This window comes from Python bivittatus, unplaced genomic scaffold, assembly GCF_059951505.1.
Source record: "Python bivittatus isolate LINGU-HERP-01145 unplaced genomic scaffold, Pbiv_v1 ctg000700_np1212, whole genome shotgun sequence".
Lineage (NCBI taxonomy): Eukaryota > Metazoa > Chordata > Lepidosauria > Squamata > Pythonidae > Python > Python bivittatus.
Window position 1 is genome coordinate 53,438,345 of NW_028277098.1, and position 17,599 is coordinate 53,455,943.

General features: G+C 39.4%; 1 protein-coding gene across 1 annotated transcript in view; it reads right to left on the reverse strand.

Moving 5' to 3' along the window:
• Positions 1-16,851, reverse strand: part of STRIP1 (striatin interacting protein 1) — a 33,799-nt gene extending 16,948 nt beyond the window's left edge. The window contains exons 1-12 of the mRNA XM_007429893.4: positions 16,545-16,851; positions 15,538-15,607; positions 14,091-14,165; positions 13,051-13,185; positions 12,251-12,371; positions 10,656-10,724; positions 9,583-9,689; positions 7,129-7,256; positions 5,102-5,284; positions 3,260-3,477; positions 1,354-1,419; positions 15-78 (exon numbers count right to left, since the gene is read on the reverse strand). Of these exons, the coding sequence (XP_007429955.1) occupies positions 15-78; positions 1,354-1,419; positions 3,260-3,477; positions 5,102-5,284; positions 7,129-7,256; positions 9,583-9,689; positions 10,656-10,724; positions 12,251-12,371; positions 13,051-13,185; positions 14,091-14,165; positions 15,538-15,607; positions 16,545-16,694 (1,386 nt within the window). The 5' untranslated portion in view covers positions 16,695-16,851. The remainder of the gene's footprint in view (positions 1-14; positions 79-1,353; positions 1,420-3,259; positions 3,478-5,101; positions 5,285-7,128; positions 7,257-9,582; positions 9,690-10,655; positions 10,725-12,250; positions 12,372-13,050; positions 13,186-14,090; positions 14,166-15,537; positions 15,608-16,544) is intronic.
• Between the last annotated feature and the right edge of the window lie 748 nt (positions 16,852-17,599).

The following is a 17,599-nucleotide window of genomic DNA, read 5'->3' on the forward strand; positions in this document are numbered from 1 at the left end:
AATGGGAAACTCACCAATTTCAGAGTTTTGATACTTTCATGAATTGGTCTTGGCAATCCCACTACGGTGTTGGTGTCGCTAGAGAGAAAAGGGAAAACTGTAAAAGTCAGCTGATAAAAATAATTTAAAAATAAAAATAGGTTATTTTGATAAACCTGAAAACTGGAGAGTTACAAACAACGGCTTTTATAGAAAGACATGTGTTCAGCCCTGTATATTATGTAAGAAAAAATATAACAGATGGATAAATTAAATATACTTCTTTTTATGTTAAACTTATGAAATTAGCTATTTCAGAACCTAAATAAAATAGAAATAAATTTTAAATAAAGGCACCTTATATACATTTATATTTTATTTTTAATATATTTAAGTCTTTCTTTAAAAAGTTATGAAAGATACTTTGCTGTAGTGGTTAAAGGCACCAGGCTAGAAACCAGGAGACTGTGAGTTCTAGTCCCTTTAGGCACAAGGCCACCTGGGTGATTTTGGGCCAGTCACTCTCTCTCAGCCCTAGGAAGAAGGCAAGGGCAAACCACTTCTGAAAAATGTTTCTCAGAAAATTGCATGGACTTGCCCATGTAACCAGGAAACAAGACTGACTCAAAGGCATTGAAAAAAAAAAAGTTACAGGTAGTCCTTGGATTATGATGGTAATTGGGACCAGAACTGCCATCGCTAAGTGATGCAGCTGTAAAGAGTGATGTCATGTGACTGTGTTGCTTAGCAATAGCAGTCCCAGCAGTCCCAGTTGCCATTGTTAAGGGAGGACCATGAGGGTTATTAAGTGAGGACCTCATGTGACTGTGACTTCCAACTTCCCCATTGACTTTGCTTGTGGGAAGCTAGCAGGGAACATCAGAAATCATGATCACATGATTGTGGCTCACTGTGACATCGTAATTGAGAGCCAGTCACCTGGATTGCAGTCACATGATCACAGGGATGCTGTGACAGCCAGAACTCCAAGGACCCATCATACACCCCCTCATTCAGCACCATTGCAAGTCTGAATCATTACTGAATGAGAAGTCGTAACTTGAGGACCACCTAAACACATAACCTTTAAAAATTGTTATCTAAAATAGCATAAAAGGTTACTGCTACATTTATACTTTTGAAATGCCTTATGAAATTATTTGAAAAGAGGGAGCTGGGAATCCCTTTTTACTGGGCAGAATGTGCAATACTAGAGCAGAAATTTATACATGAATGTTCCAGTAATGGTACCAGCAAGAATGTTTAAAAGACAATAAAGCTTCATATCCTGATGTCTTAACACACATATACATTTCAAATTACCAACTAGTTTAGCTTAATGGACAACATGCAAATGAAGCTGCTTTAACTTACCTCCCCAAAGTATAGCCAATGAATTTGCTTCGACTAGATTCCAGAAACATCTCAATATCTTTTTCCCTACAGAAAAGAAATCAAATCAACAATCAATCAAACCTTCAGAGACTTGTTCCAGCAGGAATCGGTTGTGGAGGACTAGCCAGTGCTGGCTCTAGACATGGCCTTTCCAACTCTATATCCAAGAGCAGTCATACATACACACACATATCCTTCTCACTGCAATTACTCATCTCTTGAATTCATTGAAAGCACTAGACATTGCATATATCATAATAGCTCTGTTGTTTATACAGGTAGTCCTCAACTAACGACCACAATTGGGACTAGAATTTCCATCGCTAAGAGATGTGGTCATAAAGCGAGATGTCACACAACCACTTCACTTATTGATCGCAATCCCGGCACTCCCTGTTGCCATTATTAACCGAGAATCATGGATTGTTAAGTGAGTACCCACCCCAATCCAAGCCATTCCAGGCTTGGTCCCTTCCAGCCCCGAGCCTCAGTAAGGTAAGAGACTGCCTCCAACTCCTCCCACCTGCATATCTCCCCCCCAACTCTGCCCTTTTGGCCACCCTGCACCCTGCCTTGCAGGGAAGCAAGCAGCCCCAGAACTGCATGGCTCTAGGGTTGCTTGCCATGTCCCAGGAAGCCACAGCCACCCCAGTTCAGTCCAGTCCCAGTCATCCTTGCCACCCTGCACTCCAAGACCTCTGCTACCCTGCACATCACTGCCCCAGCTGATATTCGCCATCTTATTGCTCCTGCTGCTGGGCTGGGGTTGGGCTTCATGCTGCAACCAAAAAAAAAAAAAAAACCAAGAGCAGCTGAGCCACGGCATGCCAAAAAGCCCTTTACCTTTGCTGCTTTTTTGTGGGGGGGGGGGAATGTGAAGCCCCGCTCCGCCCAGGAGCTCTTTGCAAAGGAGCTGCTTTTGGCTTTTTTGGTGGGGGGAACGTGAAGCCCAGCCCCACCCAAAAGTTCTTTGCAAAGTGGCTGCTTCTGGCTTTTTTTTTTTTTGAACACAAAGTTCAACCCTGCCCAGGAGCTTTTTGCAAAAGGGATTTTTGGAGTGCTGCAGCTCTGAGACTGCTTTCGGCTATTTTTTTTTTTTTTCACAGTGCAAAGCTCAGCCCCAGCCTGGCTCAGCAACCAGGCCAGGTACACCTTGTCAGCAGCGGGAGCAAGACGACGCTGAAAGTCAGCTGGGGCGGCAGAGCACAGGGTGGCATGGGGCCGAAAGGGCATAGATGGGGGGGAAATAGGTGGGTGGGGGGAGTTGAAGTGCCCCATGGTCATAAGTGTGGGTGGACTGCCAAGCGTGTGAATTCTGATCACATGACTGTGGGGGCGCTACAATGGCCATAACTTTGGGCAGGGGTCATAAGTCCCTTCATTCAGCGCTGTGGTAACTTCAAACAGTCGCTGAACAAATGCTCGTAAGTCGAGGACTACCTGTAGTACTTTAAGTATCTTTAAAAAGCCTTTGGTGCTATTAGTTTTCTTGACTGAAGATGGTGATTGGGAGACCTTATAGCAGTCTTTCAGACTCCCAAAATCTATACAGTTGTTGGTGTATTTTGTTCACAAAGTAGCCATGCATCTAGATTATCCAATACAAGTCTCCCTGGAATTAAAATAGGAAGTGGATAAACGATTGCCCAATTCAACCATCCCCAAATCACCAACCTATAAAGGTTATCACTGTAATACACAGACAGAAACCCCGCAGCTTATTCTGCATCATCTTTCTCAAACATAATGTCAAAGCACATGTTTCATTTGCTGATTTCTATTAGCCACATTAGGCAAATACTTCAGCACAGTCTGAAGCTCAAGAAGCTGATCTCTAAATTTTAAAGGCTTTTCTTCAATTCATCAGTCCTGGGTAGGCACTGACCTGACTTTGGGTGCCCAAGGCAAACCTTTTGGACAAGTCAGTCGGTCAGTTGGAGGGTGCTGCACAGGAGGAGGCATCACTTCATCTCTTTCAATAGGAAATGTCTCTCCCTCAAGACTATTGTCCTCATCGTTCTCTTCCTCATCTTCCCGGGAATCATCAGCTTTGTAGGGATCTCGCTCATTGAATGCATCTAGATTATCCTGTTTAATAAGAGCCTGGAAGAACAAACATTCAATGAGAGGCTGGTTAGCTCACCTTCTCCTTCTCAACACTATTTGTTTCTACTGCTAAGCCCTCTGAGTTTTTTATATATAATTTTTAAAAAGAATTTTAATTACAATAGTAAAAACTAATTCAAACTAAACTTAGAGAAAGAGAATGGAAAGAAAGAATTAAAATTGCAGGAAAAAAGAAAAAGAAAAGAATAAAGAAAAAGAAAAGAAATATATAAAGAAGTGATTTCCAACTTTCATCAAATATAGACAAATTTAATAACTCTTCAGCCCTTGATCTATAAGCAAATCCATAAAACAACAACTTTTCAATCCTGGTGTCAGCAAAAAGTCCATAAAGGGTTGCCAGAACATTACAAAAAAAGTATTATTTTTTTAACCTTTATTAAATAAATCAGCTTTATATTCTTTCTTTTTACTTCTAACAGTCTTAATCTTTAATTCAATCAAATATTGTTGTAGGATTTGATTTCTCTTCAATTCTTCTTATCCCATCGCACAGATTTCTTCAAGGTTTTAACAAGCCTCTTTTGTAGATCCAATAAAAAAACATTTTCCAGGTCATTCTGGTTTATCATTTATATTTCCCTTTTAATTTTTAAAACTTCAGCCAGTTCCTTTTGCATATCCAGTAAAGAGTCCTTTTCCAAATCATTCCCTTGGCCTGTCATCTGTAGTTCCATATTTGGTACTTTATCTTGTCAGATAAAATTCGTTCCACATTTGTCATTCCTTCATTATCTTTTAGACACAGTCTATCCACAGAACCAGACATCATTACTGACAGTGTTGATATTGTATTCACTAACTTCTGGCTCCATTTTTCAAAAATCTCCTTTAATATTTCTGATGTTATAAAGTTTTGTATCATTTCGTAAGTCCCAGTATTAACTGACATCGGGCTTGTATTTTTTTTTCCTTCTGCTTAAAACCTTTAGTCCCCTCTAGTGTCCAGCTCTAAAATCATCACTATCTTTTGTTATGACTTGCAATTGCCAGGAGAGCCAGAATAAGTCTGTTTCCCATGAGAAGTTGTTTATTTTTTATATTTAATTCCAAAATTTTATAGTAAAAGTCAATATTCCAAGTTTATCTGGACCCTTAATCTGTTTATAACTTTCTTAGATCAAGATCTTATTTAGCTTTTCGCTGTTTATTTTAAAATCTTTAACTTAAGCTTGTAATTAATTTTTCTTTTGTTCAGAGTTGAAGATAAACTCACCCAATGAAGACTTTGCAAACTTGTCATTCCAAAGGTCTCTAATAGCTTTAAGGTAGTTAATAGGCAATTTCCAAAAGTGATTAGAAAGTGGTATTTATGAACTTAGCGTCCTTTAAAAGGCTCCACCGCAGTTGCAAGCAAGATGGCTGATCCTGTTATAACCTGCAGAAAACTAATGTCCTGTGGTCTCCTTATGAGGAGCAGCCATCTGGAGCACATGTGGGCAATCTCCTGTCCTCTCTTTATCCAGAGAGGTTCCAAGGAACTAGTCTACTCACTGGTTCCTTGGTTTTTGCCATGGTTGTCGGCTCTGCTTTCAAAGAGCCATCTTCAGTTTGCCATACCTATCTGGAAGTTGCTAAACCTTCTGGTTCAAAGACTCACCTTGTGTTCCCGTCGACCCCGTTTCTGCTGCTGCTCAATCAAATCAGAAGCCGATGCTGGAGGAGAGGCAGCTCTCATGTTGCGGATCACTTTTATACTATCCTCAGGAAGTGGGGGAAGACCCAGCATCTCTCGTTTCTCTGCTTTCATATCCTGAAGCTCCTCAAATCCTCCAAGGGTACACTATATAGGATAGCAAACATACCGAACTTGTGATTTATTCCTCAGCTGCCAGTCAGCTAGTGGAGTATCAAGATCTTTGAAATTTTTTTGTGTGTATGTAATTCTACCATGCTTTTATAACTTGTGGTCTTGTTCAGTTATGTATTACAATAATTCACTTGAAATTAATTTATTGTCCCCAGTGTTGTGATTTTTCTAGGCAATGTTTAGAAATAATTATGTGTACTTAATTAAGAAGAAGACGAAATTAAAAGACGGAAGTAACGGAATGGGCTGATCTTTTCAGAATTTAAACCAGAATGACCAACTTCTCTGTCTAAAGGGCTGTAGCTAGCACTCAATCTGTTTCACAGCCCCCCTTCCAATTAACTTTTAAAGACTGTTGTATGGGAAGGAATTGACCCTCTCACCCAAGGATTCAGCTTACAGCGGCTGCTTTCTATCTGTTAATGAATAGGATTCCTGGAAAGGCAGGCAGCAACTGAAATAAGATATTTAGGAATGATGAAGGAATGAAGCTATCCCTCTGCCCATAACAGCCCTGCTACAATATGAGAAAGAGCCCTCCAACAGTTCATTGAAGAACTGATTATTGCTGGAGAATGAAAACTATTATATGGGGAAGTTCTCTTCACCAGTGCCACAGCACTTTCCAGCAGATGGCTGAACTGGTAGCAGCATGGCTGCTATGGAAGGCTATGAAGGAAGTCTTAACTATGCATTAAACTTGGGCTACACTGATCTCACCAAGTGTGTTTCACCTACAATCCCTATCTAAACTGAAATTCTTCATAAAATATATATGCTAGCCAAATGAATATGTATTGTCTTTTGTTAACAACATACATTGGCAAATTGTAATAAAATGAATCAGTGGTCTCATTTTATATTTACAGCAATTTCATCTACTAAATTAGTTAAAATGTCAATGGCAGCTTGAAGTTTGCAGGTTTAGTTCCATGACACCACCTGCTTTTTCTCAGGCAATTGGTAGTCAGGAGGTGTCTGGTTATGCAGTGAACATAGGAAAGCAGCAGCAGCATTGTTCCAGGAATACATAACAGTCTTGGCAATAGTACGGCTGTAATTTAATTCAGTGGAAGGAATAGAATAAGCCCAAGGCATCACAGTGGAACTGTTTTCAAATTTAATAGCTTTATTATTGTATATTATACTTTAATGTTGTATTTACCTAGAGAATATGGTTATAGGCCAGATATACTATTAAAAATAAGTATCTGCTTATTTCTCTCACTATGATACAGAACAGAGATATTTTTCTAGCCATTGTTCAGGATCTTACCTCAGTTATCAATGTTTGTAGTTAATAGATGCATTACACAGTGTTTATTTTATTTATTAACAGAATTTATATACCACTCCAATCACATGAGTCTGAGCACTCATAAAGAGGGTGTGATAATGTGAGAACTTCCATTGGTTGTAGTTATTTTGATCTAGGATAAGGAACATACAAATGGAGTATTTGGACAACCTCACAATGGCTTACACTTATTGTTTAATTATAATAACATGCTATAGTAAAAATGACTTTAGATCTAAGTATGCTCTGTAGCTTTAAAGTACAATATTGCCATCAGTTTAGCATTGTACCAATTACCAGTCTAAAACTATAACAAATTGGTTGTTTTTGTCATTGGGGACATAGTAATTCTGTTTTTATTATTACATGCCATCTGGAGTCACACTTTTGAGAGTTGGTTGGCCATATAAATCCTTTAAATAAACCAACAATAACAAACCAGTCTGTATAATCCAGTTTAGATTCTGTATTAGAAGCAACTTGCTAAAGCATCACATATTTGCAGACAGGAGCCTCTTACCAGGACAGTCTTCCAGAGCAGCAGCAAAACTTTCTTCATAGGAAAGTGTGGGGCATGGCCACTGCAGAATTTGGTCACCATGCCAAAGAGCATCACAGAAAATGGCTCATTGTTATATAGAGGCGCCCCTGAAAAACAGTATGTTGGTAATAAGCATGTTACATGAAATCTCTGAATTTTTGCTTCAAGTATTTGAACATCATTCTCTACAATAAAGCTTCCAGCTGATTTGCCACATTTTTTCATAATAATTTTCTGCTCATTTTGTGTTCTTGTACATAGTTTTTTGGCCAGTTAAATAATAAATTCATATTTGCAATGATGCTGTTCATTTAACTCTAGTAGTGTAATTAGTGCAGGCAGTCTCCATGCATCAAGGTTCATCCTTCTACCCACATTCTCGATTTGTGAGAGCATGCAGCAGCTTCTATGTGTGGGTGGTGGTTTTGGATACAGAAAAGAGTGGGAGTTGCATCATCACCACACTGTTTTCCCCACCTTGCCTGTTTTGATGCCGCCCCCAGCGGACACAATAATTCTGGGGAGTAGAAGGAATCAAGGCCCTCATGGAAAAACATGTCTCCTTATCTGCTTTATCAGATGTGTGCAGTATTATTCCCTGAGAAGCTAGAAGGCAGATGCCAGCATCAAAACTCAGAACTCAGTATTTGTATGTATTATATCACGTGATGCAGCAAATACCATCAACCATTAAAGCTCTACAACTCCTCACACAGATGTTCTAGTTTCTCCCAAGAGTAAATTAAAAAGTGATTTGCCCTGTAGTGTCAGGAGTCAAAGACTTAGCTCAGTCATCATTCTAAAGACTACTGTTTAATAAGCAAACCATGGCTTAAGGTGATGTATGAATTCAGTCAAAATGTTAAAGTTCAATGGAAGCTTGGAGATCATTTAGTTGAGACTCTTGTTCAGTGTAGGTATCTATAATTACAACATAACCCACTGGACTATAGGTAGGGTCACACAACATATTAGGCTAAAATTTGGCTAGTCTGTGATTCACTGTGTTGTGTGAACACAGACAATATCTCTGTGAGTTAAATCAAACTGAATCCAATGAACTATGTTCTATTATTATTATTATTATTAAATTTATATGCCACTCATCTCCCTCAAAGGGTGACTCTGGGTGGCTCACAATTAAAATCAAATATCAAAAACAGTAAAAAAATATAAATATTCATATTAAATTAGTTTAAAAAGATCATACTAGATAAAAAGACTATATACATAATTATAGAGTTATTGGAGAACTGAACCTAGAACTGCCCTGAACTAGATTAACATTCTACCTACCCCATTATGCTTTGCACACTGAAGAACCAAGCTGAACCCCATTCAGAATAATTATGTAGAAAGCAAGGAAAAAATCTTTCTTCCAGCCTGAGGCTTTCAAGAGCCAGTGCCCATCAGAGTGGATTAGCATACTGGACTACAGTAAGCAATACTAGCCGAGAAGTGGGAACACAATAGAAGGCAACCTCTCATGTTCCTATGTTACATATGCAAATTGAAGCCTCAGCTCCCCATAAGAAAATTAGGATTAAAAGCAGATCCAAGCCAGATTTTTAAAGCCACACTGGTTGGCTTCACATGTTAGGCAAAGCCATAATGGTTTGTTTGATTCTGGTTCAGGGTATTGTATTACTAGCTGGCTATAGTTTATTCAACAAATGATAGTTAATCAAACAATGGTTTAATGTGATGTGAGACACAGGCCACTGTGTTCAAGAAGGTTAAAGTCCTGACTCTGCTGCACCCTGGAGTAAATCTCACTTAACTCAATAACATTGATCTGTGAGTAGACATGTGTAAGACTGTACTGTAAATCTGGCAGCCTTTAAAGGTGTTCTGGATATTATTATTATTATTATTATTATTATTATTATTAATAATAATAATAATAATAATAATAATAATACAACATCTTCAGCATTGAAGCTTCAATGATCTCTGAAGGGATTCAAAAGATCAAAACTGCCTGAAAACTGCCAATTAAACTTTGTCCATCAGTCCCCTGGAACCCCATCAGAGAGGAGGATGAAGAGAAGCTTTGAGGTAAACATGGCTGTTGATGACTTTTTCTCTGTGCACAGTCCAAATAAGAAGCATACCTGATGGGCTGAGGCAAGCAGGGCAGACAACAATGATAGTGACTGTAAAGGGCAATGGAGAAGGAGAGACATAGCAGAAGCAATCATGAGCCGAGATCTTAGGAATAAACCTCACATTCCAATAAAGACCTGCCTTATTAAACAGTGGAGGGATGCTGACTCTGACTATCTGGCAGCACTGATTAGTCCAAAAGGAAAAAAAGGTTTCTTCCCGTATTAGAACAGCCTTTTCTTACAACAAAATAGCCCATCTTTTTGAGCAAATGCTGTTTAATGAGCTAAATTCTAGCTAAATCATGAGCAAGATGAAAAGACATACCTAGCTCTGCTCTGAAGGTCTGCCGCATTGTCTTCCACTCAGGCTTATCTCCTTCGCAGTCCTGACGGACAGTCTCCAGAATGAGGTACATAATGTTCAGAAGCACCCTGCAAAGGAATTGCAAAGACTGAGCAGGTTAGAAGGGGAAATTCCTGACAAGACTGTTTGCTTCATTCAAAATTACTTTGCAAACAATAAGCAAAGTAATTTAGCCATCCAAGCAAAGTATTCCCTCATAATGTTCCCATGGATGACGTCAAGGCAAAAAGAAGTCAAGGCAAAAAACAACAAATTTTACGATAATAGCTAAACATTTTATTGTTGGTCCATGTCATTATTTTGAGGATGACTATTGCTTAGCAACCTATACTTTTCTAAGAAAAATGCACTCTTTACAGAAAAGGTCCCTACATAAACTAAGGGTGTGCTAGGCTTTTTTTATAATCATGTTGCCCTTTTTTAAATGGACATTTTCACCAGCAGATGGCTATGGTGGACATAACAATGTCTCTGAAGAAGCCACAGCTTGAATTCAGCCCACCCTTGTCATCTAAATTGTGGCAATATTTTTAACATTAAGTGTATTAAGATATATTAAGAAGTTGGAGGCTTAAACACATCTATTTCTGTTTGTTTCCCACCAAAAAATGCTGGGAAACTACACCGCTGTAATTTGGTGGTTTGGGGAGATTCTGTGCCCACAAAAATGGGGCTCAGGAGCAGCATTCACCAAGCTGTGTGATTTAAAGTTTTGTACTATCTTCTGGGAGATCAGACCATTATAAAATAATAGTGAATCCAACACAGATGAGGACACAGATATTGATGCATGCTAGTACTGAGTATTCACTTTAAGCATCTTCTATTCAGTATCTGACCTTATTTGATTTCTCTCCTTCACTGCCCCAATAAAGACATGCAATACATTATGTCAATATGAAAATCAGGTTTTATTAGTAAGAATATATAACTTGAACATGGGGTAAAAAAAAAAGAAAAGCATTCTTACCAATACAAGTTGTTGTCAAGGAAAATCTCAGTTTGCTAATATTGTATACTTTAATATTACTCACCTCAAATCTGTGCTGTCAGCCAGGGAGATAGCAGGCTTCCTCACTGCACTGCTACAGGCAGCGCTGTTACTGGAAAAAGAGGAAGAAACTTCTGTTTTCTAGGCCACACCTTCTGAAACTAATGTCACACTGGATATTAGACAAACTATGGGATTAAAGCAACATGGGTACGGTGGGCATACTGACAGTGCTCTGCAAGGGCATTCATCCTCTTCTAATTCCCTCTCTTATCTAACAGCAGTTAGATATGTTCTTTTCTGCTCCATAGTATGAAATTGGTAGAAATTCAGTAGCAACTTCTAGTTACTTTTTAGATAATCAGTTAGGAACATGTTTGATCCTACTAATGCAAAAACAGGGCTCTGAGTAACTGAATTAGATTTGTTCACTTCTTTTGTCCTCTCAACTGTCCTCGTTCTGTAGTACTGTGAGCTCAGTTCCAGACATACCTATGACAGAACAGGCAGACTATCTCTCCTGGAAATTAAATAAAACTTCATACATCTCCCTGTTCAAAACTATACAGATGGCCCTCGGGTTACTACAGCAATTGGGACCAGAATTTCCATCACTAAGCGATGCAGTTGTAAAGCATGACGTCATGTGACTGCGTTGCTTAGTGACGGCAATCCCGGCAGTCCCTGTTGCTGTCTTTAAGCAAGGACTGTGCGGGTCACTAGGCGAGGACCTTACATTACTGCAACGTGGGAAGAGGCAGTGAAACCGTGTCCCAGGGAAGGAGGCTGCAGCGAGAGCTATGGACAGGCCTGTGCTACAGAGTACAAGTGCTACAGAGTGCAAGATCCCCATGTCGCCTGGGGGTTCCTTGGGAGAAAAAACAGCAGGCATGGGAGCAACTTGCAATCTCCTGCCAGCTTTTCCATTGACTTTGCTTGTGGGAAGCCAGCACGGAAGGTTGCAAATAACAATCATATGACTGTGGGATGCTGCAACCATTGTAACTGTGAGCCAGTTGCCAAGTGCCTGAATTATGATTATGGGATGCTGTGATGGCCTCAACTTCGAGGACTGGTCCCCCACGTTCAGTGCCGTCATAACTTTGAACGGTCAGTGGACGAGTGGTCATAACCCAAGGACTACCTGTATGTTGTGTGTGGAGATAATAAAATTAAAAGATTCCCACATCCAGTCAGCCTGTTTTCAGCCTTTATTTCCTCTCAATTTTAAACAAAGGACATGCACAAATATTCATTTTAGCAGAAGGGTTGTTTTTTTTAATTGGTCCAGATTAGTTTCTTGCTGGCAAGGTCACAAAAGATAGCCTCAAAAATGATCAATTCCAGATAATTTTTCTTTGTCCTATATTAAAGGTAACAAGCAGAAAGGGAGATGAAAATACTTGTAGCACTGCCTACTATATTTTTTTAAATTATAGGCTTGATATTGTTTCAAATCAGTAGTTTTCTATGAAATAATCATATAAAACTGGATGGATGGATAACAGGCTAAGTTTGGCATCTGATTATCCTTCACAAGCTGTAAAAATATATATCCTGGTGAGCAGATCATAACTAGGCTATCTAAACAGCCTGCGTTCTTTGCAGAGGCCCATACTGTGGCAACATGAAACTCACTCAATTTCCATGTTCAAAAGTTCCACCAAAGCATTGAATGTCCCAACTTCAAGCAGAAGAAAAATGTTGTATCGCATCCAAGACTGAACCTCAGCTTCTGAACTACACTCATCAAATGTGCCTGAAATGTAAAAATGATTTATTTCAGAAAAGATGGCCCTTGTTAGATCACACTAGGCTACAAATTCAAATAATAAAAGAAATGTAAAATAATATTAATACAGAAATTATAATATCAATTTTCCCAAAATATCTGGAATCACAGCCATTACAAACCATTTCTAGGACCAAGCTGGAAAATGTTATAGAATTGCATAATAAAACATGAGTGTTGAGAAGTTTTGATTATACTGACTCCCCGTGGACAATATACAGATGAACCTCTGTTGGGATTAAAGCAAGATAATGCTTCTGTGTTCATTATTACACAACCAACTAGAAACCACAGAGAGCTTGACAGTAAAAAATTGAAAAGTCTTTTTGCACCCAAAGTTCAGGCACAAAGATAGATTTTTACTACTTTTGGTCTGTTATCAAAGTGACTGTATTTCTAGAATCCAGTCCTAACAGCTAAGAACAAAAATGAAACTAGCCCAGTAATCCAATTACTGTGCTGAATGGAAATATATATTTTTTGGTATTTAGGATAAATACCAATAAATAAGCTTTGCTAGTTTTGACAGCATTTTTTGTTGTTATTAAAAGAAACATTGGTGTGAAAAAAATTCTATTAAAATCACCATGTTCATAATTAGCAGATATTTAAGACTAAGCAGTTTCTCTGAAAGAAACAGGCATACCTTGTGCAACATAGAGGATAGCTCGAGCTACCCTGAGCCTTTTCTCCCGAGCTGTGACCTCAAGGCCATCAAGAAGTCTCATGGCATGAGTACGATGCTGCTTAGTGTCCAGTTCTGTCCACTTCTTATCCAACACTGGAAAGACAAGTCATTTGAAATTATAATACAGCTATGTACCCCCCCCTTTTTTTTTTAAAAAAGTAACTTTTAGCAGCATAAAAAACTCAACATAATCTTGTGCAATAGCCTTAAAAAAGGGGTTGCAATCTTATGAGCTTTCAACTATTTCTCTCAAGTTCTCAACCATCTTATGTAACATCAATGAAACGTTGTGACATCTTATTTATAATGAGATTTTGTGATCTTACAAGATTCTGGCCAACTGTAATTAATGAAACTAGTTTTTAATTTTTAATTTAATTTTGGTCAGCTTCAAACTTTATGGTATAACAAGGTCTTATGTCATAGGTGCCATGCTGCTAATCCTTGGGCTACACTGTTTTTAGCACTATCAACAACATTTAGTTCATAATGTATTTATAATACATGAACATAGCCAGAAGCTAGCAAAGACCTGAACTGGTATAATTTAACATTATCCACAGGCTAATGAATAAATATGCCATTCACATTATTGCCAAGTTTTAACATCAAATGTTAACCAAACAAGAAACTTCTATCTCACCCTAAACATTACAGATCACAAAGAATGAATTAGTGGTTGACAGTTCAGTTTCAGAAATGCCACTCCCTTCCACAAGAAAAATCACCAATAAGCATTCCATACTGAGTGATCTAGCCATTTTATTTATCTACATACATCTCACTGCACTCCCCAAACCCTGGGGTGAATTATGATTTATTTAAAACACAAATATATCAAGATTTTGTTAAAAGAAAATCAAAGACTCATGAAAACAAATAAAAACATACTTGATACTAAAATAATCAACCCTCTCTTGTTTAATCCCATTTCAAATACAGCACATACAGACCAAGCCTACAAGATATTCCATTGGGAGAAAAAGTGATAGTCTTACCATGCAGTCTAAAATCCTCCTCAAAGCATTTTCTGTTGAGCTGGAATTCAGGACCTTCTGTATAACTGTACAGTTCTGCAAAGAGAGAACACAAACACACTACTTTATGATGCTAGACATTTATTTATTTCAAATAGAATTGACTCTTGGCAGTTCATTTTATATCAAGTCTATCATCCATTGTAAGAGTTTAACATTGAAAGATAACTTGCAATCTTGAACTGTTGTCAAAGTTTAGTTTTACCAAGCTTAGCTGGGCCCTGCTAGGGTGCATCATCCCAGAGAATTCTGTTCAACATCCTACAAGCAAATAGGCAGGAAAAGAAGGTGCTGATCCACCATCGATAACACAAAGCATGATTTGAAAACAGATTTTAAACAATGGCTTCACATGTTGGTTAACAGCCAATCTTTAATAACAGTTTAGATATTCAGTTCTAACCGTCAACTTTAGCTACATAAACAGAGTGTGTTTATGTATTATGTCTGGAGACAACATATTTCCCTTTTATGGAGGTACTGTAAAGTCTGAATACATAAGACTAGATTGGGGGCTAGAGGAATCAATTCAGATGATCTCCTACCAGCAACTCACAGAATATCACAGAATATTAACTAATTGACTAATATTAAGAATATTGACTAATATTCAGAAGCAGAAACATTTAGCAGAAGTGACTAGGAGACTTTGCCAAGGCTGAAAAACAAAGAAGAGAATACCTTAAACATAAACCATCAGCAGACAGATTTCTTTACAGGCATATCAAATAAGTGGACTCAGTCCATCAAGCAAACATTCTGGGAAAAAGAGATTCAAATTCTTCAAAGAGACACCCATCCTAATGGACTCACTAATAAAGGGGGGCTGGAGGATTCCTATCTTGTTTCTCAGATATAGAATACAGAATATTCTGTATTCTATAACTCCTTGTTCTTGGCATTAAATAACATTGGTGTAAGTCTTGCTTCCTTGACTGCATGTTCTGCAGTTAAGAGACTTGACAGTTGGAATGTACAACTTAAAAGATACAAAAGAAATAAAAAAATGTCAACTGACACCTTTCACGTGAATGCTACTTCCACATTAAAGCCTTATAAACTGGCCTTATAGAGCAGTCCTCACAAAAAATATGCAAAGTTAATAACACAGAAAGTGGAAGTGGAAATTAATAGGCTGCTCCACATTTCAGGTTCAAAGGAGTGGACGGGCACACTCCTGCTGCACCTGTCAGCAACGCTGAGCTATACCATGATTCAGGAAGTCATGTCTGGTTTACCAAGTTGCTGACAGCTGCTTACACACATGCCTAACCTTGTCCCCTTTGAATCTGAAGCCCTATTGAGACCTACAAATTATAGCAACTGGTTTGACTTTTGTGTTAAGTGGGTCACTGAAAGGAAACTATGTCAGACTTAAGCAAAGGAACTCAAGCAATTCGTGCTTTACCTGAGAGCTCAGCGGTCCACTTGTCGGCATCTGCATATTCAAACTCAAAGTCTGGTGATTCTGAATAGCCCTGGAAGAAGATGACAGCTTAACTAAACTGTTTTCCAAGGCAGTTTTTTTTTTAAATTAAAGAATGCTTAACCTTCCCCATACAGCTTCACTGTTACCATGGTAACTCATGGGTACAAAACTGGTACATTCATCAGGAGTGGAGCAGAGCTCAAAAACAAAACAAAAAAAAGTCTTTATTTTTTGCTACTTTGCTCAGGCACTTCTGCCCCCTCTAGACTTGCCAGGAGAAACATCTTCCCTAGCTCTACAGCACCACCCTATCCTCAAAACCAAACCCACTAATTTCAATGGGTTCTTTCCAGATGAACACCTTCACTCTTCACTTCCACTAGCAGTTATTCATATCAAAACTGAGGAAGGAGCTATTTTGTAATTCTATTTTTTTCCTCTTTGTGTCCTCATACATCTTGATACATTATGTTATTTCAGTACAATGATATTTATATGATAGAACTATAAATTCTTGACATTCTATTATTTAGATCACTAGGAGGGAGCTATTTTTTAAAGGAAGAGCTCTGTACAGTACAGAAGCAGGTCAGACTCGCCAACAGCACTCGAGTGTGGTGTTTCCCAGCCTTGGAATTCTGGGAGTTGAAGTCCCCACATCTTAAAGTTGCCAGGGCTGGGAAATGCTGCTCTAGTGGGTTCCTGGGCAAGCCGTTCGTCTGAACAAGATCCGAAAGAAAAGGAAAACTCGCGTGGAAGCGGTTGAAGGGGCTTTGAAGGAGGGGCTGAGTACTGACAATAGAAGCCCACGCCCGTAAACAGAACGAGGGCTGCCAAACCGACCTGGCTCGCCCCGGAGGCCCGCCGCGAAATCAAGGCACCCCGGGGGGCGGCCACCGCCTCCCTCCCGGCGCCCAGGAGCGTCATCCCCAAGGGGCGAGTGGGCGAGTCCCCGCCCGCCCCCGTCCTTCACAGCTCCGCCTCACCTCCGAGTCTTTGCGCTGGTTACGATTAGGCTCCCGGCCCTTTCCTCCCGGCGGCGGCGGGGGCGTCGTCGTCGTGAGCCCAAGCCCTCCGCTCCGTTGTTTGTTATTGACGATGAGCAAGCCCGGACCGCCACCGCAACCCGGCTCCATCGCGACGCGCCGGGAGCTCTCGCATAAATTGAGACACGCAGCGCGGGAATCTCGGAGGAAGCGTCACCATCTTGAGCGTGGCGGTTGGGGGGCGGCTTTGTCAAGGCGCCATCTTGAGCGTTGCTGCATTCAATCACAAAACGCGGAATGAATGCGGAAGCCCTCTTGGTTGCGTCACACCAACCTTAGACCTACCGTTCTGTGGTTCGAAGAGGCTGTTAAGAGGGTCTGGAGGGAAGTTGGTGGTGGTTGCGTGCATTATCTTATGCGTTTAGTTAACTAAATCCTCATGCCTGTGTATTCTGTTGAAATGGAGAACTAGGAGATCTGGGTTGCAAAAATCCAAATGACCGTTGGATGCTAACCCTTGCAATGCAGTGGTCATGTGGATTTTTGCAGTCCAGGCAGATTCGCAGGCTTACTTTAAGGTATTAGTGTGCAGCAGAAATGATGTAACGTTGATCCATGTAGCCTTTTTTATTTTACCGTTTACTGTATTGCTGAAGAAAGACCTTGTTACAATGAAATTTGCCAGGGGAACGAGGCCTCACCCGCAAAAATTCGGACGCCCATTACATGGAGCAAAGAGTTCCAGGGCCCTTTCTACTGCCCTAACGCTTGCTCGGATTTTTAGCGGGGATTGGATACACTAGCCTTATTAAAGCATAACAAATCAAACACAATTGCTTTTCTAAGTAGGTGAGCATTTATTCAGTGTGAACACGGTATTTTAAACTGGGCTGACACACACCAAGAGAAATATTGTACACATATTAGTAGAAAAAGTACTTTCTAATTACATATAAAAATGGAGCTCAAAATTTTGTGCCTTTTATTATACGGTTATGAAGAGTTACTTCATCTATCAACAACCAATTCAGTATTAAATGATAAAACATGTTATT